Consider the following 14,807-nt stretch of genomic DNA (forward strand, 5'->3'; position numbering starts at 1 on the left):
GACTCCTATCTTTATTTCCATTTCTTCAGATGTTTCTTTTTCAATTCTTACTATTGCTCGCTGATTATAATAGAGGTGTGTTTTTAGTCTTAAATCTCTTTCATCTAGGTTTTTAGTTTTCAGAATTTGCATGAGTCGATCATGTTTTACTTTATCAAACGCTTTATTGTAGTCTATAAAACAGACGTAAAGAGGACGGTTAACATCCAAACATCTCTGTGTCAGCACGTTGAAGGAGAATAATGCCTCTTTGGTACCCATACCATTGCGGAACCCGTATTGAGTGTCACTAATAACCAGCTCCAGTTTAGAGTGTATTCTGGCGTGGATAATTTTCAGTAGAATTTTCAAGGTATGTGACATTAAGCTTATGGTTCGGTAGTCACTGCATTCTTTGGCATTAACTTTCTTTGGCAAACACACAAATGCTGATGTCAACATTTCTCTAGGGATGATTCCCGTAGTATAGATAGCGTTGAACAGTTCTACTATTATGTCCAGGTTTTTTTCGTTGACCAACTTTATCAGATCGCTAGGTAATTCATCTGGACCAGCAGATTTATTGGTTTCCATAGAGTCTATTGCCTGACTAACTTCTGATTTGGTTATCTCTGGGCCCACATCTCCGGTTTGGCTATCTACGAATATACTAGCTTATCTCTGGTCATGAAATATTTCCTCGATGTACTCTTTCCATCGTCATAGTTTTCGTTCTGTCTCCATTATAATATTTCCATTTTTGTCGATCAATATATTTGAGGTTCTTCTATTTCCTACTCCGGCTAGTCCTTTGACTTTTTTATGCAGGTTGAAGTTGTCGTATCTGTTTTGCAGTTCTTCTATTTCTTTACATTTTTCAGAGAAGTAGGTTTCTTTAGCCTCCCTAATTTTTCTTCTTATTTGGTTTGGAAGCTGTTTATAGCGGGACTTATTGATGGTTTTGTTTTTTATTCCTTCATTCATCAACTCTAGAATTTCCTCCGTCATCCATTCTTATTTCTTAAATTTGGTTGTTGTAAGTACGTTCTTACTTGGCTCTAATATTTAAAGAATGTATTTGCGGCTATAACATTATGCTCCTGGCAAAATTCTATTAGGCGATCCCCTCTGTCGTTTCTCTCGCCAAGCCCATATGGTCCTACATTAGGGTAGAATTTTCCTTCGTCAATTTTTGCATTGAAATCACCCATGATCACTGTTATGTCTCTAGATGCTGTGAGATGTAATGTTTTTTGAAGTTCGCTATAAAAGTTTTCTATTTCTTCTTCATTTTTCTCAGCAGTTGGCGCATAAATCTGGATTAGGTTCATTTTTCCATGGGTTGCCAATAACTGCAACATTATAATTCTTTCGGACATCGGAACGAAGCCTGTTACTGATCTCGTTACTTTTTCACTGAGGATCATAGCAACTAAATATCTGTGTTGGGTTGTCGCTGACTTAATGACTTGCATAAACTCGTTATTGGTGGATAACTTCGTTTTAATAGAAACAACGTGCTACATTTTTATCTGCATTTGTCAATATCTCACCTCCAAACATACATATGACATAACTCATAATTGAGGCGCTCAGAGCAACAGTGGCCTAAGCCAGAAATTGAGCATTTTTAGATTAATATATCAATAAAAGTCTACAAAACCTACCTCTATATTTGCCTAAATGGCGCTACGTAATTTGTAGCGCGATCCCACAAGTACAATGAAAATGCGAATGCAAAGATTGCATTTATCTCAAAACTTCGTTTTTGAGGTTAGGCCACTGTTGCTCTGAGCGCCTCAATTACACAATAGCCAACCTACACTAACTACCAACCTACATTTAACAAAAAACCTACATGTTCCAAACCCAAAAACAGTTAATTCTGACTGGCCATAAAAACCTCCATTCCGATTATATTCATTGTTAAAAAATCGACAAACTGGTAAATAATATTACAACATTAATTGACAATTACACAAAGGCCTTCTCCTTCTCTACTCGTTAATTACATTTTTCACTCTTTTTATGGAAGTTTCGTCTTTGACAACTATTTAATTATATATCCACCAGACAACTTGGTTTTATTTATAAACTTCTTAATTCATACCTAAATTAAGTTTAAATTACAGGTCTCTATGCATACAATATCTCTTTATTGATTTTTAGTTTTCATTAAAAGAAAATTGATTTTTTTCGTTTCAGAACTGGGAGTATAGAAAGGCTAGACGAAGACAACAACTTTCAAAGGATAATTACCAAGTACAGCGACATTGAAGATAACATTAATGTCGTTGTTAGGTAGGTAAATAATTATTTTATTTATTTATTTTTTTATGTAATTATGTTTATTTACTATCTACATCATTAAAAGAGTATTAAGTAAATTTGTTGCATGTTTTTGGGCATGAAGAAGAGACTTCCAATTATGTCTCATTCTATTTATGTTTAAGTTTTAAAATAGGTCCTGTGGCCGGGTTCTATCCAGTCTCCTTGTGGCAGGGTTATTATGGAATAATTCCCTTACTAACTCATTTTCATGGTGAATGGTACGCTGGTTTTGTGACTCTGTGGCTCGATGGATTTCTTCTCTGATGAAAGGTATATTTAAGTCTTCGTGAAGTGTTTGATTAGTTACATACCATGGTGCATCCACTATTGATCTTAGAACTTTAGACTGAAATCTTTGGATGATATTCAGTGATGTTGACGTTGACTTTGCACAGCCCCAGAGGTGTAGTCCGTAGTACCAAATAGGTTTAAGTATTACTTTGTACAGAAGAATTTTGTTTTGGATGTTGAGTTTTCATCTGCGCCCAAGGAGCCAATACATTTGCCGGAATTTCAAGTCTAGCTGTCTTCTTTTGGTCTGGATATGTTTCTTCCAAGTAAGACGTTGGTCAAGATGGAGGCCAAGGTATTTAGCGTCTGTTACTGTTGGTTACTTGTTGGCGTTACTTGTTGGTGTTGTGGCGGTTGGTAAACGTTATTTGAGATGATTTTGTTTTATTTACTTTTGTTCGCCATTTTGTGTACCATTCACTGAGTATGTCCAGATGGTGTTGCAGGTCTTGTGAGGCTTGTATGGGATCTTCATTTACAGCTAGTATTGCTACGTCATCAGCAAAAGAAGCGATCGTAGTATTATGAGACTCTGGTATATCGGCTATGTAGAGGGAGAAAAGCAGCGGCCCGAGAACACTACCTTGCGAAACTCCGGAGTTAATAGGACAGAGGCTGGATTGTTGGTCTTTGAATTTTATAGAGAAATATCTATTTGATAAGTAGGATTTGATTAGGAGGAAATAGTTACTAGATAGTGCTAATTTTACTTTGTAAAGCAAACCTCTGTGCCAAACTTTGTCAAACGCTTGTGAGATATCTAGGAACACAGCGTTGCAGTATTTCCTTTCTTTGAGAGTTTTTGATATTCTACTTACTATTCGATGGACTTGTCGTGTAGTAGAGTGATTTTGCCAAAAACCAAACTAATGTTCTGGTATTAATGTTAGGAATTCATTATCGACGTATATTCTTTGTAGTAGCAATCTTTCAAAAACTTTGCTAACGATTGGGAGTAGGCTGATGGCTCGATGAGATGTTACTTCATTGGGCGCTTTGCCTGACTTAAGTCTCATTATAACTTCTGCAAATTTCCATATTTTTGGAAAGTATGATAAGCTTAGCATGCGATTAAATATTACTGTTAGCATAATAATGGCCTTACGAGGAAGTTGTTTTAGTACTTGTGCCGAGATTAAGTCATAACCTGGAGCCATTCGTGAGTTGCGTTTGGTTATTTCTTTCTTGACTTCTATAGGAGTAAAACTTTTGATTGGAAGGGACATTTGACATATTGCACTAATTAGTTCTTCCACTTCTTCATCAGGGTCTGGTGGCTCGGTTTGAAATACACTAGTAAGATGTTCAGCAAAGACGTCCGCTTTTTCTTTGTTGGAACGAGCCCATTCACCATTTGGTTTATGGATTATTTTATTTATAATTAATATTTTTACTTTAATCCAGATAAGCCTGGATTACGCGTTCAAAAAAAAAGTTTATTAATAGCAAGCTGAAAATTTGTTAATAGCTTAACGGTGTCTAGTCGGACAAACTTTGATGTACGGGAACACTGGAACATGGCAAGTTTTAATTGTGGAACAGGTTACAGGTTTCGAACGTCAGACTACGAAAATGTCCCATGTATTTTGTCGGACAGAACTTCCAATTGATGTGTAACCCTTTCATTAAACTCTCATGCAAAAATCATGCTGCTACTTATCACCAACATAATTCCTGTCTTTTGACATGTTCTACGTGTCGGACTTTAAAATGCCCAAAATATTTGTCGGACAAACATTTTTTCATATATTAAAGTTTGCTATTGAATAAACTTAAGGGTATAGGCGCAAAATGTCGCATGTGAACATGTTCACTGTGTTTTAAATGTATTCATTTTTTTCGAATCCCGAGAAAACTAATATTTTTGAAAAATTTGAAGGCAGAATGAAAGACTACATTATTACCGAGGGCCCAAATTCCCTCAGAATAAACAAAAAGTTTCTTTTGAATGAGATATTTGAAATTAAAAATCACACTAAATTTTCTTTTCTTTTTCACCTCTGTAACTGATTAAAATAAACATTATAGAAGTTTTCAGGGACTTTTCGGTAATAATGAATACTTGCATTCTGCATTTAAATTTATTAAAAATTACTTATTAGCTTTCTCAGGATTCGAAAAAAATGAATGCATTTAAAACACATTGAACATTTTGACAGGCGGAGACATCCTGCTAGTTTTCACAATCATAAACTTGTGAGGATGACATGTTTAACTCTAATAGCTATAAAAAATACATATCTCCGTCATATTGATGAATTTTGACGTTTCTTTTTATAATTTGTATTTACTCTTTGCGTACATTACTCATATATTATGTTATGTTATGTTAAATTTACAATAAGATATTTATTTAAAAAACATATTTATTTAATTAATTAATATAGCAAACATTTAATTTGATAAAAATATTTATAGTTGTAGATAAATATTATCGTATTGAAATATTATGAACAATTTTAATTTTATCAAATTTTTACAATTTTTTAACTTTCAGAGTACGTCCACTTTGTAATAAAGAGATCAAAACTGGGGAAGAATCCGTTATCCAATTTCCAGGAAATGGACAAGTTTTGGTAAGTAGGTACATTTTTTATATATTTTGTAACAATTTGAAACCAAACGTAATTATTTTCATTATTAAAACTGATATAACTTTCAGTTTTTTTCCTGTTTGACGTTGTGTAATTAGCTATAAGTGTTCAAAGTATGAATTACGATACGGACTGCACCAGTTGTTATAGATAAAATGTACATCTCACACACAATAACCACAGTTCGATTAAAAATATAAATAGAAAATGGATTTTAATTATAATATTAGGATTATAGTACGTAAAACAATTTTTTTTATTTTTTATTTATTTATTTACGGGCGAACCCATTTTACAAAATAAATACAATTTTAAAACAAGTACGATAATTTAAAAAAATACAATTAACATGTAAAGGTTTAAAACAAAATAAAACATTTATAAGCTAAAAATTACAAGACAATTAAACATGAAAGTACACAGACAAATAATATAAATAATAAACATAAAAAGTAGGTACCTACATCTGATAATAACTGATAATAATCGTCGTCAAGTGATATTTGACAATACGGCCTTGAATCTATTTAAGCTGCAGGAAAAGTCGAGTTCCTGAAATTGTTTTGCAATTCTTTGGTTTCGAGATAAGAACGAATAATGAGCATAATTTGTTCTATGCATTGGTACAGAAAATGAAACCAATTGTCTTGTCTGGCGGTTGGGAACTGCGAAATTAATTTTGGCTAACATATCTGGGCAGTCGATTTGTGAGTTAACCAGCTTAAATAATAGAATTAAGTCGTGATGTAATCGACGGCTTTTTAATGTAGTAATATTTCGCATCTGTAAAATATCGTCATAATGCATATACTGGCCCAGTTTAAACGCAACATGTCTAAGGAATTTATGTTGCACATTCTCAATTTTATCACTATACAACTGATAATAGGGAGACCACTCCGAAGAGCAATATTCCAGATGAGATCTAACCAACGAACAATATATAATCTTTAATGGTTGGATGGACGTAAAATCAGAAGTAACTCGTTTGATATATCCAAGAAGCCTCAAAGATTTGTTAATGATGGTTTTAAAGTGTTCATAAAAAGTTAGTGAGGTATCTAGCCATATTCCAAGATCTTTGGAAAAGGGTTATTAGTTCGACATGACACCTACTTGTATTCAGTTCCATACCATTATTGATGCATTGATTGATGCATATGATGATTTTGTTTGAATAAATTACTAAAATATTGTAGCTTTCCTTGCATATTATATTGCTCCTACAAAAAGATTATATAGGGTAAAAGTTTCGTTTTTCAATTTTACACATTTGACTACCTAGAAATTGAAAATGTAATGTTTATTGTTTAAAAATAGCAATACAGTGGAACCCTGATAAGTCGGCCCCCGATAACCTGGAAGTCCGGCTAACCCGGACCGATTTTCATCAGACAAAACAAACATTTTTCCAGTTTGACTGAGTTTTTTCCGAAGAAATGAACAATACTGTAAACAACTGTACGTAATTTAGATGTATTGTCCACATGGACAAGGATATGCGAAATGAAAAGAGCAGAGGAGATGCTAGGCACGCCCAGAGACAACGCAGATGAAATTGTTAAAAACCCGCAGAATATAGACGCATATATCTTGCGAGTCCCTTTCCAAAACGGAGAAAATAACAGCTATCAAATCTCTGAGAAATAACTGGTCCCCGGGAATCGATAACATTTCTGCCGAATTACTTAAAACTGACCCGCATCTAACCGAGAGGTGTGGGAAACAAACCGCATTCCAGCGGGCTAGAAAAAATATAACCTTATTAAGCTTCCAAAAAGGGCAATCTCACAATGTGCAAAAATTGGGGACGAATAAATTGCTTACCGACATAAATAAAATTTTCAAGACCATCATTCATAAAAGATTGACAAACAAGGTTAAATTTCGAGCAAATCAAGCAAGTTTTAGACCAGAATCCTCCTGCATAGACCAGTGAGGGTAATAATGGAACAATCGGTTGAATTGAACACACCTCTATACTACATGGTTTTTGTTGATTTCGAACGTGCCTTTGACAGCCTATCTCATGCTTTTATATGGAAAATTTTAGAGCTATAAGAAACATTTCTCATAAAATAATTTCCATTATAAAGTCAATGTACACTGCGGCGACATGCAGCGTGACACACAATGGGTTCAACAGTGACGAAATTGACGTACTTACTGGAGTCAGGCAGGAATGCGTGCTTTCTCCGTTTCTTTTTAACATATCTATAGACTCTGTTCTCTCCAACCTAGACTCAGACACAAAAGGGATACAATGGATTTTAACCACACGCCTAAGCGATCTAGAATATGCAGACGATATCTGCTTGTTAGGACAAAGTTTCCAAGATGTGGCCGACCAATTGGAAACACTTTCCACTGAAGCCAATAAAATAGCTTTGAAAATCAATATGAGTAAAACCAAGTCCATGCTACAGTCGAACCCGCTTATTGGAATAGCCTTCGTGCCAAGGAAAAATATTCCTATAACCGGGATATTCTACTAACCGATCATAAGTGGCTAACAGAAACGTTTCGGGACCTCAAATTTCTATTCCTTAAACCGGGATATTCTTATAACCGGTATTCTAATAAGCGGGTTCGACTGTATAACAATAACACGCTATTTAGTATCGACAACATGCAGATTGAAAATGTACAGAAGACGATATTCGCATGAGGATACCAAAAGTTCAACAAGCATTCAGCACGCTCAACCCTGTTTGGAGGTCTGTTCTACAAATGTCATGTCTGTTCTACTCTATGGATATGAAACCTGGAAAGTGACAAAAACCCTTACAAACAAATTGCAGGTCGTTGTTAACAAATGTCTACGAAGAATAGTCCGTATTTTTTGGCCAAACATCATCAGACACGAAGATCTTCTACACCTGACCCAACAAAAGAGGGTAAAAAATGAAATAAAGTCCAGAAAGTGGGGTTGGATCGGCCACACACTCCGAAAAAGTAGTTACAGAATTGCAAATACTGCCCTAGAGTGGAATCCTCAAGGAATAACAAAAGAGCACAAATCCCAGCACAAACTTGGAGAAGATCCATCATGGACGAGATCAGAGATCAAGGAAAGTCTTGGAATGAGGTGAATGCCTTAGCGCAAATAGAACCCGATGGCGCGTTTGCACTGAAGCTCTATGCGCTCCACTTAGGAGTTCAATAACATTATATTATACAGTGCGCTGGAATAAATGTTACTCCCCCCCCCCCCATATTAACTTATTTATTTTCAGCACATAAGCAAAACGCTCGGACAGGTCGATTTTTAAAATAACCATAGTATATTATAGTATCAATGTTTCGAACTTTACGCGATACCTCTTCAGGTGACAGGCGTAACTTTGATTTTTTTAAATGAGAAAGTACATCATGTGATACCTCATTTAAAAGCTTTTAAAATACTGATTACAAAAATGTATAACACTTTAACGCATTCATTTTTTTCCAATCCTGAGAAAACCAATAAGTTTTTTTGAAAATTTTAAACGCAGGATGAAATATTACTGTATTATCGAGGGTCGAGAGTCCCTGAGAACCTCAATAATGTTTATTTTAATAAGTCACAGGGGTGAAAAAAAAAGAGAAAATTTAGTCCGATTTTTAATTTTAAATATATCATTCAAAAGAAACTTTTTGTTTAGTCTAAGAACTTTTAGCCGTCCGCAATAATGTAATCTTTCATTTTGCGTTTAAATTTTTCAAAAATACTTATTAGTTTTCTCAAAATTCGAAAAAAATTAATGCGTTTAAAAAGAATTCAACCGAAATTTTGCGCCTATGCTCTCAAATAGGAGTAAGGTATTAAACATTTTTGTAATCGGCATTTCAAAGCTTTTAAATGAGTTGTCACATGATGTACTTTCAAATTTAAAAAAGTCAAAGTTATGCCTGTCACCTGAAGAGGGATCGCGTAAAGTTCGAAACATTTTTGCTATAATATATTATGATTATTTTAAAAATCAACCTGTTCGAGCGTTTTGCGTATGTGCTGAAAATAAATAAGTTAATAAGGGGGGGGGGTAAGACTTATTCCAGCGCACTGTATGTATTTACAAGGATCTGCAAAAAATTGCAGCAAAATTATATTATATTTATAGCTATTTTAATTACAGGTGGACGGTATACCTGGAGGTCCAAGTGGTGGTCAAAAACCAAAACTTTTTTCTTTTAATGTGGTTTTCGAGCCTGCGGCAACGCAAGAAGATGTACTTCAATATTCTGGTATGAAGAGACTTATAGAAATGGCCCTAGAGGGTTTTAGGTGTACGTGTTTTTGTTATGGCCAGACTGGTAGCGGAAAAACGCATACGCTTACAGGACCGCCAGGACTTGTAAGTATTATTTGAAAAACGAATATAAGATTATGGTAAATGATATTTCTTCTTCTTAAAGTGCCTATCCGTTCCAGATGTTGGCGATCTTCATGGCTATCTTGACTTTGTTTACCGCAGCGTAGAACAGTTCAGTGAAGTCGTGTTATACCACTTTCGTAAATTTTCAAGCCAGGAAATACATCTCCTTCCCGGTCTTCTTTTACCATTTATCCTAACTTGGAGAATCAGTTAGAGAATCCCGTACCGTTCTTGATTTCTCATTACATGTCTTAGATATTCTAATTTTTTAGTTTTGATGGTCATGAGAATTTCACACTCTTTCCCCATTCTACGCAGGACTTCCACATTAGTAATGCGGTCAACCCAGGATATATGTAAGATGCGCCTATAACACTACCTTTCGAAAGTTTTGAGCCGATTCATAGATGCAACAGATAGTATCCACGCTTCCATTCCGTAGAGCAGAACTGCGAATATGTAGCATTTCAAGAAACGGTATTGTGATTTTAATGATATGTCTCGACTGTTGAAATGGGTCTCATTCTAACGAATGCTGCTTTTGCTTTTATTATTCGCTGTTTAATTTCTGTTGAGTGGTCCCATTGGCTATTTAAATTGGTGACCAGATATGTAGGATCCTGCTCGACTTTTTCGATATTTAAAAAATGATATTTGGTATTTATATGCATTTAGTATTCTAATAGTAGTATAAGATAAGTCTGTGAATAATCTTAGATGGCAACCCTTATAGGGTAGTCACGCTGTGTAGCTATACTAGTATCGACAGAGGCAGGGATCCAAAGAGAGGTCAAACTATGGAACAAATCTTTAAATAATTGGGACATGAATTTAAACAAGGAGGAATAAAACAAGTGAAATCGTTTGAATACTTATGGCTTGATTACACGTAACGAGTACAGTGGCGAGACAGTAAACTGTTACTAGATCGAGACAGTGGTGAGGGCGAGAGATGGTTTATACGTATTTGGCAATTTTTGAATTTGGATGCGAGTCAGTTCAGTTTCGATTCACAAAAACAAGGAGTAGTGTACTTATGGATCGTGAAGCTAACATTAAAAATATTATATCAAACGGCTTATACCACTGCTTATACAAATACTGACGGATATATTATGAGAAGGAGATAAGCGTCTTTGGACTATAGACAATGGATTAAACCAAATCTCACTGCTCCCGATTTCTTCGATTCATTGATTGTTTCATTTCTTGTCTAATGTTTAATTTCTTAAATGTCGAATTTTTTTTTATTTGACTTCTTGAGTTTTAAAACCAACAATATTTATTTCTTCTACAATCCATATACAGGGTGAGTAATGAGGAACTGTACATACTCCTACCTCGTATATAGGCCCCTATGGGGAATAACAAATGACCATTAAAAAGTGTCTGCTCCCATTGTTTAATAATATACAGAGCGAGTTTCGCATTTTGACAGAAATTTTTATTCGTCATAATTTTTGAACGGTCAGATCGATGTGTCTCTTATTTTGGTCAATCGTTACACTATTGCCACCTAATCAACTGATTTATTCAAACTAGAAAAAAATCAGGTCCGGCTTTAAAAAAATTAGTTCGTTTTGGTCTTAGAAAAAATTTCACCCTGTAGAAGCTTTTTGAAAACTCTAATATGAATTTTACAAATTAAACAAATAGGCAATTAAAATAATATATTTATTTTTTTCCGCACACGATTGCTTAATTTTTTATAAAAAAATTAAATTTGATTATGAATTAAAAGTTTGGTAAAGTGAACCATAGATTTAACAAAATTAACTTTTATTACCAAAATTAATTTTTTTTGAACAAATATTTAATTCATGTTACCACCAATCAACTGATTTATTCAAACAAGAAAAAAATCATGCCCGGATTTAAAAAATAACTTCGTTTTGGTCTTAGAAAAAATATCACCCTGTATACGCTTTTTGAAAACTCTAATATGATTTTTACAAATTAGACAAATAGGCAATTAAAATGGCATATTTATTTTTTTCCCTACACGATTACTTAATTTTTTATAAAATAAAATCAAGTTTGACTATGAATAATTAAAAGTTTGGTAAAGTGAACCATAGATTAAAATAAAAATAACTTTTATTACAAAAATGAATTTTTTTTGAACAAATATTTAATTTATGTTATTACCCAATCAACTGATTTATTCAAACTAGAAAAAAATCAGGCCCGGATTTAAAAAATTAGTTTGTTTGGGTCTTAGGAAAAATTTCACCTTGTATACGTTTTTTGAAAACTCTAATATGAATTTTACAAATAAGACAAATAGGCAATTAAAATGGCTTATTTATTTTTTCCCCACACGATTACTTATTTTTTTATTAAAAAATCAAATTTGACTATGCACAAAAAGTTTGGCAAAGTTTTTGCATAGATTTAAAAAAATTAACTTTTTTTCCAAAAATTAATTTACAAAAACAACGTTTTTCTTAAAATTAAAAGTTTTACCATTTTTTTTTTCTATAACACGTCTACATCTAAAACTTCCCATAACACTTCTTTTGGACTCTATAGTTTAACATAGACGTGATCAAATTGATAAATTTTAAAATTTTCCACCTAATTTTTGCGATTTACAAGTTTGCAACTTTTACAAGAAGAAGACTGAAAGTCTATAACAATTTTCATAGTCTTCACAATGGTAAGAGGTATGTGCTGTAAAAATTTCAGAAAAAAAAAATATTAAAATGGAACAGAGTTGTTAAACCGTGAGTTCATTTTTTTTTCATTTTTAGGTTAAAATTCCGATTTTGACAAATTTGATTTTTTAATAAAAAATTAAGTAATCGTGTGGGAAAAAAATAAATATGCCATTTTAATTGCCTATTTGTCTTATTTGTAAAATTCCTATTAGAGTTTTCAAAAAGCGCATACAGGGTGAAATTTTTTCTAAGACCAAAACGAACTCATTTTTTAAATCCGGACCTGATTTTTCTCTAGTTTGAATAAATCAGTTGATTGGATGGTAACATAAATTACTTATTTGTGCAAAAAAAATTAATTTTTGTAATAAAAGTTATTTTTTTTTAAATACATGGTTCACTTTACCACACTTTTAATTCATAGTGAAATTTGATTTTTTTATAAAAAATTAAGTAATCGTGTGCGGAAAAAAATAAATATGCCATTTTAATTGCCTATTTGTCTAATTTGTAAAATTCATATTAGAGTTTTCAAAAAGCGTATACAGGGTGAAATTTTTTCTAAGACCCAAACGAATTAATTTTTTTAAAGCCGGACCTGATTTTTTTCTAGTTTGAATAAATTAGTTGATTAGGTGGTAATAGTGTAACGATTGGCCAAAATAAGAGACACATCGATCTGACCGTTCAAAAATTATGACGAATACAAATTTCTGTCAAAATGCGAAACTCGCCCTGTATATTATTAAACAATGGGAGCAGACACTTTTTAATGGTCATTTTTTATTCCCCATAGGAGCCTCTATACGAGGTAGGAGTATGTACAGTTCCTCATGACTCACCCTGTATATGCTCCATCACGTTTTTGTTTATTTTTATACTCCAAAGATTTGAAATTTCTTTACCCGTGAATAAGCACTGGTGTGACTTATCTATACAATTGAACTAAACTTTTTGTCCTATCTTTGTCCTATCTGAGTTCCATTTGTTAGCTATTTTTGAGAATCACAAATCACATTGATTAACACAAGTCGTCTCCTCTGATGAAGTGGTAATATGCACAGTTACACAGCGAGTGTTGTTTACACATACCGAGTGGATTGGCTAGTATACGATTGTAGGGTGGGAGGTCGAAGACTCGGCCTAGTAAATAGAACAAGATCCGAGTGACTGTTTCGTCGTATGACTGGGTCGAGTGCTCGGCCAATAGGCCAGGATAATAAGACAAAAATATACCCTGTTCGTGACACTTCAGCAGCCAGGGTACTGAAGCGTTTTTTCGACAAGTAATACCTATAGGAACAAATTGTAACTATTTCCTGCGTAGGATCTGGCGGCCATTTTTATTTATAAACAATTAACTGTCAAAAAATGGCATTTTTCCCTTTTTTTTTCAAATCAATGTAAAACAGTGAAACTTATGATTTTTTTAGTACAAATATCTTTGAGACTATGGAAAAAGCTTTAAAATGACATATTACAAAGTTTGATATACTCATTTATTGTTAATATAATTGCCACCAAAGGTCGGAGTTGTAAAAAAAATTATTTTCGCAATAACTGTTGTAAAAATTAGTGTACAGGTTTGAAATTTTTGTCAAATGAGGGTTCTTTGGTGCTTAATATGTGATAAAAATTTCAAAGCGATTTATACAATTGTTTAAATTTTATTCAGATTGTTTATCCCAGAGAGCATTTTTTTTGCAATAACATAAGTCAGAAAAACATGAAGTTAGAACCATTCCACAGGTGTCAAATGAAAAAGCATGAGCTATATTTTCAACTTGGTTTAAAAGAAAGTGAATAAAAATGCATTTATTAGTAATAAATAATTATGCAAAAGTATCGTAAATCTTTCCTTACAAACTTTTTGGATAACTTTTTCCAAAAAAATTAACTTTTTTACCCTGTTTTAAGTGCATACCTACCAAGTAATGTTATTTGTATCATAATTGATAAAAAATTGTAATAAATATATATAATTTCTTATATAACAAAAAAAAAGTTTATAAGGAAAGATTTACGATACTTTTGCATAATTATTTATTACTAATAAATGCATTTGTTATTCGCTTTTTTTTAAACCAAGTTGAAAATATAGTTCATGCTCTTTTATTTGACACCTGTGGAATGGTGCTAAAGTCATTTTTTTCTGACTTATGTTACTGCAAAAAAACTGCTCTCTGGGATAAACAATTTGAATAAAATTTAAACAATTGAATGAATCGCTCTGAAATTTTTATCACATATTAAGCACCAAAGAACCTTTATATGACAAAAATTTCAAAGCTGTATACTAATTTTTACAATAGATATTGCGAAATTAATTTTTTTTGCAATTCCGACCTTTTTCGCAATTATATTAACAATAAATGAGTATATCAAACTTTGTAATACGTCAGTTTAAAGCTTTTTCCATAATCTCAAAGATATTTGTACTAAAAGAACCATAAGTTTCACTGTTTCCCATTGATTTGAAAAAAAAAGGGGAAAATGTCATTTTTTGACACTTAATGGTTTATAAATAAAAATGGCCGCCAGATCCTACGCAGGAAATAGTTACAATTTACTCTTATAGGTATTACCTGTCGAAAAAA

The 14,807-nt window shown here is 32.9% G+C and overlaps 1 protein-coding gene across 2 annotated transcripts in view; it reads left to right on the top strand.

Annotated features, from left to right (window-relative positions):
- Positions 1 to 14,807, top strand: part of LOC114340314 (kinesin-like protein KIF12) — a 139,664-nt gene that overhangs the window by 58,024 nt on the left and 66,833 nt on the right. For both annotated transcript variants that reach the window (XM_050658316.1, XM_050658317.1), the window contains exons 3-5: positions 2,185 to 2,280; positions 5,099 to 5,177; positions 9,311 to 9,529. In XM_050658316.1, the coding sequence (XP_050514273.1) occupies positions 2,185 to 2,280; positions 5,099 to 5,177; positions 9,311 to 9,529 (394 nt within the window). The remainder of the gene's footprint in view (positions 1 to 2,184; positions 2,281 to 5,098; positions 5,178 to 9,310; positions 9,530 to 14,807) is intronic.

The sequence above is a fragment of the Diabrotica virgifera genome, chromosome 8, assembly GCF_917563875.1.
Source record: "Diabrotica virgifera virgifera chromosome 8, PGI_DIABVI_V3a".
NCBI lineage: Eukaryota > Metazoa > Arthropoda > Insecta > Coleoptera > Chrysomelidae > Diabrotica > Diabrotica virgifera.